Source organism: Salvelinus alpinus, chromosome 5 (genome assembly GCF_045679555.1).
Source record: "Salvelinus alpinus chromosome 5, SLU_Salpinus.1, whole genome shotgun sequence".
NCBI classification, from domain to species: Eukaryota; Metazoa; Chordata; class Actinopteri; order Salmoniformes; family Salmonidae; genus Salvelinus; species Salvelinus alpinus.
In genome coordinates this window covers 67,654,395-67,669,175 of record NC_092090.1, presented here as the reverse complement: position 1 = coordinate 67,669,175, position 14,781 = coordinate 67,654,395, and the positions used below count along the sequence as shown (strand labels likewise).

The 14,781-nt window shown below is 40.9% G+C and overlaps 1 protein-coding gene across 4 annotated transcripts in view; it reads right to left on the bottom strand.

Moving 5' to 3' along the window:
• Positions 1–228: 228 nt before the first annotated feature.
• tango2 (transport and golgi organization 2 homolog (Drosophila)) overlaps positions 229–14,781 on the bottom strand; it is a 52,625-nt gene continuing 38,072 nt past the window's right edge. For 3 of the 4 annotated variants that reach the window (XM_071402808.1, XM_071402811.1, XM_071402809.1), the window contains exons 6-9: positions 5,783–5,850; positions 5,422–5,572; positions 1,679–1,783; positions 229–1,081 (exon numbers count right to left, since the gene is read on the bottom strand). In XM_071402808.1, coding sequence (XP_071258909.1) covers positions 961–1,081; positions 1,679–1,783; positions 5,422–5,572; positions 5,783–5,850 — 445 coding nt within the window. In that variant the 3' untranslated portion in view covers positions 229–960. The remainder of the gene's footprint in view (positions 1,082–1,678; positions 1,784–5,421; positions 5,573–5,782; positions 5,851–14,781) is intronic. The other variant, XM_071402810.1, reaches the window with a different exon arrangement.

The following is a 14,781-nucleotide window of genomic DNA, read 5'->3' as shown; positions in this document are numbered from 1 at the left end:
AGAAAACCACTGAAGGATCCTCATTGGGAGGCGGTACATCATCAACACAATTTGTAACAGTCACTCCATCGTAACTCTCACAAATGTGAATAAGTGGGTAAAAACCAGAGACCGAACACTGCAGATGTGAGTGACAAAAATAATCATTTTAGTTTGTTTTCCTTGCTGTGAAATGTCTCTCCTATGCAGTATGTGGAACAAGGCAGGAAAATAAAGAAAAACACATTGTTTACCACTTAGAAAAACATTTGAAGTGCTTTCCTCTGTTTTATTTAACAAGCAAACCTCGGTCGCAAAGTCAAAATCTGTGAAAATGATAACTATTATTCTACAAGGCAGCCTGTTGCAATATGCCTTCATAATTCTGTCACAGGAAGGTTAAACACCAGACTTGAGTTTAGGAAACCAAACCGGTCATTCTTATTACAGAATTTTAGTAGGATATTGATGGCTGCTGCTGCTTTAAAGAGTGTTAGCATTTTACACTTCAACTGAAGATACAAACAAACTTGGCTAGTAGAAGGCAGACTGAGCCACAAAGCCAGTGTTGAGAAAATAGATGCAATGTTAAATGTAAATAATTTACTTTGCTTATTAAATTACATGTGTTCTTTGGCAATACACTTAAGCACACACCTCAAAATAATATTTTAATCCAATTAACAAAATAAGAATAGCACCCATTATGTATGATTTGAATAATTCACACTGTCCTATGTCTAAATCAAGCTAAAACGTATTTCCCAAAGACAATTACATGAAAAGTGCAACAATCTCTCTGAAAAAAAGTGCCATAATTTGACTGTCTCCCACCTCCACCATTTTAAATGGCAAATCAATCTTCATGTTCATTTCACTATTGTGAAGCCAGAGCTTGCTGTGGAAGAAGGAGGAATAGGGAGGAGGTTGGATGCAGAAAGGCACAGAGTGTGATTCCCATATAGCCCCATTTAGCTGTCTTCAGTTCTGGATTTTGAACTGGAAAGCGCTTGTGCTCCATTGGCTGACGTCACAGTTGAGCATGGTGCGCTCTGTGAAGGTCACGTTCCCTGATGCATCTATTAGGATAATGGTATTGGTCCTGAAACAAGAAGACAAAACATCAGAAATAATAGAGGGGTGAAACAAGAGTGGCTTGTGCATTTCAAATATGGGTAAATCTATTGTCATATTCATTGTGATTCTGGAGTTCCCCAATCACACGACTGGAGGCCAGAGGGCAGGCTGGTTATAGATGAGATTATATGCACAAGGGGCTGTATGATGTATGGGGCGTATTCATTATGCACCAAACAGAGCAAAATGGACTGAAACAAAAAGGTACTACCTGGATTTGTCCAATAAGAAACTCGTTTTCGTTCACAAAACGTTTCCCGTTTGCTACGGTGTGCACCAATGAATATGACAATAGATTTGTCAAATAAGAAACAATAGTTTTTGTTTTCCCGTGTACCCTATGAATATGACCCTGCTCTCACACCTCCCCAGCACAGCCTTCCCCTCTGAGGACAGGCCCCGCATGACAAATGGGAGAGCTAATTGGTGAGACCATGACCACAGAATTAAATAACAACACTATGTGGGACATTGGCAAGGTTTATCACATAGGCCACTCTATTATATTGTATCTCTGACTCTGGCCAAGCTAATTGGTGTCAGGGACAGGGAGGACTCTGACCTTGTGCCGTAATGCGGGGAGCGAACACACACAGAGGACAGGGCCCGGAGCATGGGGCTGCTGTACCCTTCACCCTGGCTCTCCTGGGCAGGGTCAGGGGTGTTCCTGAAGAATAGAGAAAGAATCCGTTCTCACTCAAACCTTCTCTTTACTTTTAAGAGTTTTGTAACAGAAAGAGTCAGGGATGTACAGTGCATTCGGAAAGTATTCAGATCCCTTGACTTATTCCACATTTTGTTAAGTTACAGTCTTATTCTAAAATGGATTACATATACATACACACATACGTATCTACAGTTGAAGTCGTAAGTTTACATACACCTTAGCCAAATACATTTAAACTCAGTTTTTCACAATTCCTGACATTTAATCCTCGTAAAAATTCAGTGTCTTAGGTCAGTTAGGATCACCACTTTGTTTTAAGAACGTGAAATGTCAGAATAATAGTAGATAGAATGATTTCAGCTTTTATTTCTTTCATCACATTCCCAGTGGGTCAGAAGTTTACATACACTCAAATAGTAATGCTGCTGACATTTTTTGGTACCCCTCCCCAGATCTGTGCCTCGACACAATCCTGTCTCAGAGCTCTACAGACAATTCCTTTGACCACATGACTTGGTTTTTGCTATGACATGCACTGTTAACTGTGGGACCTTATATAGACATGTGTTTGCCTTTCCAAATCATGTCCAATCAATTTAAATTTACCACAGGTGGACTCCAATCAAATTGTAGAAACATCTCAAGGACAATCAATGGAAATATCATAGCAAAGGGTCTGAATACTTATGTAAATAAGGTATGTTTTTCATTTTTTATAAATATGCTAACACTAAAAAACAGTTTTCCCTTTATTATTATTATGGGTTATTGTGTGTAGATTGATGAGAATTTTTTTTTTAATAAGGCTGTAACGCAACAAAATGTGGAAAAATGGAAGGGGTCTGAATACTTTCCAAATGTACTGTATCGATAGAAAATACACTGTTCTCAACTTCTTACTCAAACCTCCTTTTGGATTGGAACCAACTGTAAAAGTATAACTCTTTTGCACAACTTTAATGTTATCAGGTGAATGGGGGGGGGGGGAAACTGTACACTGAATAGAAAGTTATTACTGAACTGAAAGTAACAAAAAAAGAACATGATGTACATTGTGAAGCTGGCAAAGCTGTTAGAAAGGTATGCGCTGTCTGGAGAGCAAAAGTTCACTGACTAAAAGCTTTGCAATTAAGTTGAGATAAAAGAGGATTCCAGCAAAAGCAGTGTACTTATTTTTTTCAATTTCACATTCATGTAATGTGTGCAGGACTATACTTTCTCAAAGTCATATTGGGTGTTCACATTTGTACCTCACGTAGCCATGTTGAATGTCCACGTGTGGTACTCGCAAACCCATAATGAGTGAGCATATTTAGACATTTAGATGTCCTTGTTTGTTACTCTCAAATATGTTACGAGCAATAGTGATGTCTATGGTCTTATTTTGTCAAGGCAACTTAGAAACAAGATATGCTTCATAAAATGACATAAAACGTCCAGGTTTTAAACAATTAAGTTCATGATTTAGTAGCTTCAATATGCTGACCGCCTCCGCTAAGATTCAAGGTGGGTGATGTGCGGTGTGCAACATGCACTGTGCTTTACTCTCCGGTCTTGTGACCATTTGAGCTGAACGAACCGTGCCTCAAATATGACAGAATCAAGCCTTAAAATGTTAATTATCCTTCATTATATATGTCAAACATGATGGGCGTTTAGCCTATATTTATGTAATTAAAAGTTATTAAAGTTGGGCTACATTTTCTGGGGCCTCCCTCATGTCAGCACACACATTGACATGTAGGCTTTTTTAATTATGTGGATAAATTCCAATGTCGGCTTCTGATCCAATTCTGATTGGAATAATTGTTTGATATTTTGATTGTGTGATTTCTTTAACTTGTCCATTTAGACAACTCAAATCTATATTCTTCTTGTCTGTCATTTTTAAAAACTTGTCCCAGACAAGAGGACAAGCGTTAATGTCGAGCGATGTGCAGGTATATGTTTTAATATACAGTACCAGTCAAAAGTTAGACACACCTAAGGGTTTCTCTTTATTTTTACTATTTTCTACATTGTAGAATAATAGTTAAGGCATCAAAACTATGAAATAACACATATGGAATCATGTCGCAACCAAAAAATTGTTAAACACATAAATATATGTTTTATATTTTAGATTCTTCAAAGTAGCCACCCTTTACCTTGACATCTTTGCACACTCTTGGCATTCTCTCAACCAGCTTCACCTGGAATGCTTTTCCAACAGTCTTGAAGGAATTCCCACATATGCTGAGCACTTGTTGAAAAACAACTGATAGTCCCACTAAGCGCAAACCAGATGGGATGGCGTATCGCTGCAGAATGCTGTGGTAGCCATGCTGGTTAAGTGTGCCTTTAATTCTAAAATCACAGACAGCGTCACCAGCAAAGCACCGCCACACCACCTCCTCCATGCTTCACGGTGGAAACCACACATGTGGAGATCATCCGTTCAACTACTCTGCATCTCACAAAGACACGGCGGTTGGAACCAAAACTCTCAAATTTTGACAGATTTCCACTGGTCTAATGTCCATTGCTCGTGTTTCTTGGCCCAAGCAAGTCTCTTCTTATTATTGGTGTCCTTTTTAGTAGTGGTTTCTTTGCAGCAATTCAACCACGAAGGCCTGATTCACGCAGTCTCCTCTGAACAGTTGATGTGTCTCTTACTTGAACTCTGTGAAGCTTTTATTTGGGCTGACATTTCTGAGGCTGGTAACTAATGAACTTATCCTCTGCCACAGAGGTAACTCTGGGTCTTCCTTTCCTGTGGCGGTCCGGTTTTTGCGACTGAAGAAACTTTCAAAGTTCTTGAAATGTTCTGTATTGACTGACCTTCATGTCTTAAAGTAATGGACTGTCGTTTCTCTTTGCTATTTGAGCTGTTCTTGCCATAATATGGACTTGGTATTTTACCAAATAGGGCTATCTCCTGTATACCACACCTACCTTGTCACAACACAACTGATTGGCTCAAACGCATTAAGGAAAGAAATTACACAAATTAACTTTTAACAAAGCACACCTGTTCATTGAAATGCATTCCAGGAGACTACTTCATGAAGATGGTTGAGAGAATGCCAAGAGTGTGCAAAGCTGTCAAGGCAAAGGGTGGCAACTAAGAACCTAAAAAATTAAACACTTTTTGGGGGTTACTACATGATTCCATGTGTAATTTCATAGTTGACGTCTTCATTATTATTCTACAATGTAGAAAATAGTAAAAAAATAAATAAAAATATGGAATGAGTAGGTGTTCTAACTGTTGACTGGTACTGTATATTACGCTGTGTCACATTGATTGCATTAAAATGTAAACTACAGAGTGTGGGGTCCGCACTGGCAGGTTGATGTTTATTGGCATGAATCTTGTCCTGGAGGCAGAGCTGAGTGATTTCCACCAGCTGCAAAGTCAAAATTGGCTTTACATCGTTTGTGGGTGTGCCCGCTAGGGACTACCCTGTAGAGCTGCCTCCAGTACATGAGTCATCCCAATAAATGCCAACCTGCATCACACAGTGTACAAGAATGTGTCTTCATGTGAAGTGTTTTGATACAGTGTGCAGCATCATGAGTGTGCAGGTACATTTATTGATGAAGCGTTTCGTGTCACATTGATTTTATTATTGATACCGAGTGCGTGGTGAACTCACAGCTCCTCGTTGTTGAGGACGTTGAGCAGATCATGGACCAGGCTGTCACAAGGAAGTGTCTGGTTCACTACGCTGGTAAACAGTCTCTTCCCATGCTGCAGCTTCCTCCATGGGGTCTCCAACAGGGAGTTACTCAAACCATAGATTCCTGCTGGAGCATACACATACAGCATTGCTAGAGAATAGAGGTTGCTCCAAACGTTCATGTTATCCCCCAAAACATGCACTCACATACAGAGGTATAGTCTCATAGTCAAAACCCATCCTGCATACATAAAGGTTTATAATTCAACAGCATGGCTTGTATGGTGCAACGATATAGAACAATAGTACAAGCAATTCCACATTAAGAAAAACAGACCTGGATTTAGACGGATGGGTTCGGCGCTGCCCCTGTTTCCATAGTAACACACAGTGTCTTCTTTGGCCCTGTGTTGGACACAATGAGAGAGGGAATCAAGTTGTTGACCGATTAAAGTTGTTTAATTGTGAGGGTCATCCTAAATCATCAGCGGTTTCATGCTTGAACAATGCTTTGTACAGTTTGCTATTTCCTGATTAATGGAGCCGCTGCATTTGTAAAGGCAAATTGAAATGCCAAATAAAACAATGGTAAATAGATTTAAAGTAAGAAGAAAATTGTACTCTGATGCAAATTTACACTGTTTAGCTCTCCGGTCCCCGGTACTGACTTAAAAGGAGATCCTACTTCCATTTGGCATCTCTCTGACATTATGGTCTTTTCAAATGCAGTACAGGAAACTGAATGAATCACGACCCCCCCCCCCCAAAAAAAGTGTTTTCAAGTGAATTAGTTGCATTGTCAGTTTCTGACAGCCATCAGTAGCATCATCAGTCAATGTGGAGACAGGTGCAACAAAATCTCCTTGTCCCCTGGTGGAGAACGTCTAGCTAGAATTGATCCAGATACCTATGGCTGTGATCTGTAGAGTCAGTGGCAAGGGTCAAAAGTCTGAAAACCATCAAGACTTTGATGTAGGGGGGTCTCTATCCCTGAGGCGGGCTCCATCTATAGAGCTACACTCAGTGGTGTAAAGTACTTAATTTAAAATACTTTAAAGTATTACTTAATTATTTTTTTGGGTACCTGTACTTTACTATTTCAAATCAAACTGTGTCACATGCGCCAAATACAACAGGTGTAGACCTTACCGTGAAATGCTTACTTACAAGCCCTTAACCAACAATGCAGTTCAAGAAATAGACTTAAGAAATAATTTACCAAATAAATTAACGTAAAAAATAAAAAGGGGGGGGGGGGGTGTCAATGTAAATAGTCTGGGTACCCATTTGATTAATTGTTCAGCAGTCTTATGGCTCGGGGATAGAAGCTGTTAAGGAGACTTTTGGTCCTAGTCTTGGTCACTTCGGTATCGCCTGCCGTGTGGTAGCAGGGAGAACAGTCTATGGCTTGGATGGCTGGAGTCTGACAAATTTTAGGGCCTTCCTCTGACACTGCCTAGTATATAGATCCTGGATGGCAGGAAGCTTGGCCCCAGTGATGTAATGGGCCGTATGCACTACCCTCTGTAGTGCCTGGCGGTCGGAGGCCAAGCAGTTGCCATATGAGGCGGTGATGCAACCGGTCAGGATGTTCTCGATGGTGCAGCTGTAGAACCTTTTGAGGATCTGGGGACCCATGCCAAATCTTTTCAGTCTCCTGAGGGAGAAAAGGTGTTGTTGTGCGCTCTTCACGACTGTCTTGGTGTGGTTGGACCATGATAGTTTGTTTGTGATGTGGACACCAAGGAACTTGAAACTCTCGACCCGCTCCACTACAGCCCCATCAATGTTAAATGGGGCCCTGTTCGGCCCGCCTTTTCCTGTAGTCAACGATCAGCTCCTTTGTCTTGATCACATTGAGGGAGAGGTTGTTGTCCTGGCACCACACTGCCAGGTCTCTGACCTCCCTATAGGCCGTCTCATCGTTGTCGGTAACCAGGCCTACCACTGTTGTGTCATCAGCAAACTTGATGGTGTTGCAGTCGTGCTTGGCCGTGCAGTCATGAGTGAACTGGGAGTACAGGAGGGGACTGAAACACATGCAGGTTTTACAGACCCGGTCAGGGAGAGGTTGAAAATGTCAGTGAAGACACTTGCCAGTTGGTCCACGCATGCTTTGGTAATCTGTCTGGCCCCTCGGCTTTGTGTATGTGGACCTGCTTAAAAGGTCTTGCTCACATCGGCTATGGAGAGCGTGATCACACAGTCGTCCGGAACAGCTGGTGCTCTCATGCGTGCTTCAGTGTTGCTTTCCACGAAGCGATCATAAAAGGCATTTAGCTTGTCTGGTAGGCTTGCGTCACTGGGCAGCTCGCGGCTGGGTCTCCCTTTGTAGTCCGTAATAGTTTTCAAGCTCTGCCACATCCGACGAGCCTCAGAGCCGGTGTAGTAAGATTCAATCTTAATCCTGTAATGACGCTTTGCTTGTTTGATGGTTCGTCTGTGGGCAAAGCGGGATTTCTTATAAGCGTCCGGATTAGTATCCCGCTACTTGAAACCGGCAGCTCTAGCCTTTAGCTCGATGCGGATGTTGCCTGTAATCCATGGCTTCTGGTTGGGATATGTATGTCGTCGATGCACCTATTGAAGAAGATGATGACTGAGGTGGTATACTCCTCAATTCCATTGAAGGAATCACGAAAAATATTCCAGTTTGTGCGAGCAAAACAGTCCTTTAGCGTAGCATCCGCATCATCTGACCACTTCCGTATTGAGCGAGTCACTGGTACTTCCTGCTTTAGTTTTTTCTTGTAAAGCAGGAATCAGGAGGATAGAATTATGGTCAGATTTGCCAAATGGAGGGCGATGGAGAACTTTGTATGCATCTCTGTATGTGGAGAAAAGGTGGTCTAGAGTTCTTTTCCCTCTGGTTACACATGTGACATGCTGGAAGAAATGAGGTAAAACGGATTTAAGTTTGCCTGCATTAAAGTCCCCGGCCACTAGGAGCGCCGCGGTCTTAGTGCCAGCATCGTTTGTGGTGGTAAACGGACGACTACAAATAATACAGATAAGAACTCTCTTGGTAGACGGTATGTTCTACAGCTTATCCTAAGGTACTCTACCCAAAGCGAGCAATACCTCAAGACTTCTTTAACATTAGACATCGCGCACCAGCTGTTATTGACAAATAGACACTCCCCCGCCACTCGTCTTACCAGAAGTAGGTTCTCTGTCCTGCCGATGCATGGAAAATCCCGCCATCTCTATATTATCCGTGCCCATCCAAGAAGGCTCAAGGTCATTGGCCACAGATAAAATGTCAAATCACACTATATGTACAGTAGCTTTGATTGGACTGATCATGTCAACATCATACTTTCAGAATCTTAGCTATCAGTCATCATGAATCAAGTCGACAATCTACTGGCAAATCCTTGTCATATGAAGATAAATAATGAAGAGACATTATAGATAAAACGTGTCGATGCCCATCGGCCATAAACATTCAACAATAAGTGGTTTGGAAGGAAGTGTGCACAGCACAACAAGGAGAGTCCAAAAATGTCTTGTATGCTGCTGCATAAATGTAATATGCCAGGGAGATATGTATGCTGTAGCTAAGAAAGTAATACTAAGTGTATGTTTTGTAGTAAACTGTTAATAGCCCATCTGCCTCACCCTAATAATTTGGTCCAATTACCCCTCTTAATTTCGCTAACTGTTCTGACTTGGTGGTGCACGTGCACATGTAGCCTATTTTAGAGAAATGTAATCATCAAAAATTGTAAGAGCTTTCATTGTATGCTTATATGGCCCTGTTATTTATCCTATGGTTCTGACTTGGTGTAAAGGAAGAATACTGTAAGAACGGCCCATGTTCTGAATTCTGTTGCTGTACATTTCAAAAGTGCTTTACAAATAGTTATATTGGCAACGTCCGTCATTGTCTTAATCTAAATGACGATTGCCTCTTATACGCTCGTCTTTCCCTTATGCCATAGTGTGTACATGTCAATTGTCAGAAGAACCCACATTTGTTTAAACAAGTCAGCCATATCAGCTATGTATCTTAAAAAGGCAGTAAATGTTGCTGAATGAACTGTTTAGCTGCCAGACAAGACTCTGATGATAGCCAGGTGTAGCAGTTTAAGGTGTTGGGACTGCTGTTGGGACTCTGCTATTAGGGCCTACATAAAGCTGTCCCAACAGTTTGTGGGCACCGTTTGTCACCGTTATAGTGCAATTAATGTATTGTGGCTTTGCTGGCATGCATCTTTTTTTTTTGCCACACCAAGATTTACATGCTAAAATCACCCCACTGACTACATTCCTAAAGAAAATAAATGTACTTTTAACATTTTCCCTGACACCCAAAAGTACTCGTTACATTTTGAATGCTTAGCAGGCCAGGAAAATAGTCCAATTCACAAACTTATCAAGAGAACATCCCTGGTCATCCCTATTGCCTCTGATCTGGCAGACTCACTAAACACAAAATTGCTTTGTTTGTAAATTATGTCTGACTGTTGAAGTGTGCCCCTGGCTATCCGTAAACTTTAAACAAGAAAATCGTGCCATCTGGGCTGCTGAATTATAAGGACTTTTAAGTGATTTATACTAATGGTATATTTAAAACCAAATACTTTTGTACTTTTACTCAAATAGTATTTTACTGGGTGACGGTCACTTTTGTCATTTTCTTTTAAGGCATCCTTACTTTTACTCAAGTATGACGACAATTGGGTACTTTACACCACTGGCTACACTATAGATACTAAAGTATGTGGACAGCCCTTCAAATTAGTGGATTCGGCTATTTCAGCCACACTCTTTGCTGACAGGTGTATAAAAGTCGAGAACACAGCCATGCCATAGACAAACATTGGCAGTAGAATGGCCTTACTGAAGAGCTCAGCGACTTTCAATGTGGCACTCTCATAGGATGCCACCTTTCCAACAAGATATGGTTCATCAAATTTCTGCCCGACAAGAGCTGCCCCGGTCATCTAAGTGCTGTTATTGTGAAGTGGAAACGTCCAGGAGCAACAACGGCTCAGACGCGAAGTGGTAAGCCACATAAGCTCACAGAACAGGACCGCAGAGTGCTTAAGCACGTAAAAATCGTCTGTCCTCAGTTGCAACACTCACTACTGAGTTCGAAACTGCCACTGGAAGCAACTTCAGCACAAGAAGGGTTGGTCGGGAGCTTCATGAAATGGGTTTCTATGGATGAGCAGCCGCACACAAGCCTAAGATCACCATGCGCAATGCCTAGCGTCGGCTGGAGTGGTATAAAGCTCGCTGCCATTGGACTCTGGAGCTGTGGAAACGCGTTCTCTGGAGTGATGAATCACGTTTCACCATCTGGCCGTCGAATGGACAAATCTGGGTTTGCTGGATGCCACGAGAACGCTACCTTCCCCCAATGCACCGTGCCAACTGTAAATAATAAATAATGGTCTGGGGCTGTTTTTTATGGTTCGTGGTAGGACCCTTACTTCCAGTGACAGGAAATGTTAATGCTACAGCATACATTGACAATCTAGACAATTCTGTGCTTCGAACTTCGTGGCAACAGTTTGGGGAAGGCCCTTTCCTGTTTCAGCATGACAATGCCCCTGTGCACAAAATGAGGTCCATACAGAAATAGTTTGTCGAGATTGGTGTGGAAGAACTTGACTGGCCTGTACAGAGCCCTGACCTCAACCCCCATCGAACACCTTTGGGATGAATTGGAATGCTGACTGTGAGCCAGACCTAATCGCCCAGCATCAGTGCCCGGTCACACTAATGCTCGTGGCTGAATGGAAGCAAGTCCCCGCAGCAATGTTCCAACATCTAGTGGAAAGCCTTACCAGAAGAGTGGATGCTGTTATAGCAGTTATAACCAACTCCATATTAATGCCCATGATTTTGGAATGAGATGATCGACGAGCTGTTGGTCATGTAGTGTATAAGAGGAGAGAAGATTACTTTCCTGTCGTGAGATTGAGACTCGTTTGATAATAACATCTGCAAATAGCCGCGGACAGAGGGACTGACAGAATCAATTTTGTCTGACATAAGGGGTTCCGCTGTCCGCTAAATGTTTATCTCTTACAATTAATTACAAGCTAATTTGCCTGTCTGCTGTCCGAGATAGTACATTTGTTTATGCCACAGTAAGCAATTAAGCTGGGAAAAGAATAGGCCAAGGTTCTCTCTCTGTTGGTGTTACTGTTTCTCATACGGTGTAAATGTCCTTGGGCAGAGGAATTTAAGTAGGCCAGTGTGTTAGTAAAAACACTGTGGGAAAATGACAATATGAATGCAATTTTGTTAACATTACACCATCTTCAAACCAAAGAATATCAAAACCCCATGGATTGATGGCATACCAGTAGAGGTATATCAAGCCTTTTTTTTTTTATATATACCCGAAGCGCCATTGCTACCTTGTTTTAACTACTCCTATAGAATGGTAGTCCGTCAGGTATTAAAACAAGACCCAGATGGCAAATATAAAGATCCAGTCTAAAAAAACTGAAGGCCTCTTACACTTCAATGTTGCGATGCAAAATGCATAGCACTCAGAATTAAAAAGGTTTTACCAGCTATTGTCCATCCTGATCAGACAGGTATTTTCATGAACGATACATTGGAGATAATATACGACAACAACTAATAGAAATAATAGTACATCATGAAACATCTAAGAAGCCAAGTCTGGTATTTATATCAAAAAAAGGAAAAAAAGTTTCCATGTATGCATGCGGATGACTCAAGTTTTATATTAAGTCCGCAAGCTAGACCCCTGCAATGTTTAATTGAAGATCTAGATATCATAATTAGGTTTTAGTCCAGAAATGTTTAGTGTACAATATTACGTATTGATCTTAAAAAAAATATATATATATACATTACCCTCCAGTCTACCTATAAAATGGGCTGACGGTGAAGTAGACATACTTGGTATTCATATCACAAAATATATAAATGAGCTCTCCACAATGAATTTCAATAGAAAACTTGTAAAAATAGACAAGATCCTGCAACTATTTATGGGAAAATTACACCGATTAACTCTGACATCTCAGTTTACTCACTTACTTATGGCTGTGCCTACTCCTGATAATTTGTTTTTCAAATAATACGAGCCAAAAATATTTAGCTTTATCTGGGACGATAAACCACAAAAAAATAAAGCGTGCCTATCTATATAATGAATTGGGTGGGTTGAGATTATTAAATATAAAAGCACTAAACCTCTCTAAAAGCTTCACTTTTTAAAAAGTTTTATTTGAACCTTGAATGGCTCTCAAGTAGATACTAAGAAAAGCTCATCCATTGTTTAAAAATTGCCTTTTTTGCCTTTTGTGCAGATTGCCATGTCTCATTTTCGATTAATTGAAAATGATGCTGTTTGAAAAAAATAGAAACTTTGAAAAAAGCATTGCAGAGCTGGCTACAATTTCAATTTCATCCCCCTGAAAAGATATAACAAATATTATGGCTGAACACAATCGTGCTGGTTGAAAAAATACCTGTATTTATGGGTATTTTGTTTGTAAATCATATTATAAATTGGAATGGTAGTTATGTATTTCATGGAGTTCTCAGAATTGTACGGGAAGGTCCGCTCAATCCAAGAGTACAAACAATTGATTACAGCATTATCCCAAAAATGGAGATGGCGGCAGCGGGAGGAGGCAGGGAACTGGTCTGTCTGCCCAATATAAAGTTGGCGGCTGAAATAAAAATAGCATAAATAGGAAAGTATACCAGTTTCATTTGAGGACCAGGAGGATATTGACAGCTGTGCCATACAGATTGCAAAATAGTTGTAAAGAAATTTTTGATGTACCGATTCCATGGTACAGGGGGTATGAGTTGATACAGTTGAAGTTGGATGTTTACATACACTTAGATTGGAGTCATTAAAACACGTTTTTCAACCACTCCACAAATTTCTTGTTAACCAATTATAGTTTTGGCAAGTCAGGTAGGACATCTACTTTGTGCATGACACAAGTCATTTTTCCAACAATTGTTTACAGACAGATTATTTCACTGTACACAATTCTAGTGGGTCAGAAGTTTACATACACTAAGTTGACTGTGCCTTTAAACAGCTTGGAAAATTCCAGAAAATTATGTCATGGCTTTAGAAGCTTCTGATAGGCTAATTGACATCATTTGAGTCAATTGGAGGTGTACCAGTGGATGTATTTCAAGGCCTACCTTCAAACTCAGTGCCTCTTTGCTTGACATCATGGGAAAATTAGAAGAAATCAGTCAAGATCTCAGAAAAAAATTGTAGACCTCCACAAGTCTGGTTCATCATTGGGAGCAATTTCCAAATGCCTGAAGGTACCACGTTCATCTGTACAAACAATAGTACGCAAGTATAAACACCATGGGACCACGCAGCCATCATACCGCTCAGGAAGGAGATGTGTTGTGTCTCCTAGAGATGAACGTACTTGGGTGCGAAAAGTGCAAATCAATCCCAGGACAACAGCAAAGGACCTTGTGAAGATGCTGAAGGAAACAGGTACAAAAGTATCTATATTCACAGTAAAACAAGTCCTATATCGACATAACCAGAAAGGCTGCTCAGCAACGAAGAAGCCACTGCTCCAAAACCACCATAAAAAAGCCAGACTATGGTTTGCAACTGCACATGGGGACAAAGATCGTACTTTTTGGAGAAATGTCCTCTGGTCTGATGAAACAAAAATAGAACTGTTTGGCCATAATGACCATCGTTATGTCTGGAGGAAAAAGGGGGAGGCTTGCAAGCCAAAGAACACCATCCCAACCGTGAAGCACGGGTGGCAGCACCATGTTGTGGGGGTGCTTTGCTGCAGGAGGGACTGGTGCACTTCACAAAATAGATGGCATCATGAGAAAGGAAAATTATGTGGATATATTGAAGCAACATCTCAAGACATCAGTTAGGAAGTTAAAGCTTGGTCGCAAATGGGTCTTCCAAATGGACAATGACCCCAAGCATACTTCCAACGTTGTGGCAGAATGGCTTAAGGACAACAAAGTCAAGATATAGGACTGTCCATTACAAAGCCCTGACCTCAATAATATAGATCATTTGTGGGCAGAACTGAACAAGCGTGTGCGAGCAAGGAGGCCTACAAACCTGACTCAGTTACACCAGCTCTGTCAGGAGGAATGGGCCAAAATTCACCCAACTTATTGTGGGAAGCTTGTGGAAGGCTACCCGAAACATTTGACCCAAGTTAAACAATTTAAAGGCAATGCTACCAAATACTAATTGAGTGTATGTAAACTTCTGACCCACTGGGAATGTGATGAAAGAAATAAAAGCTGAAATAAATCATTCTGTCTACTATTATTCTGACATTTCACATTCTTAAAATAAAAGTGGTGATCCTA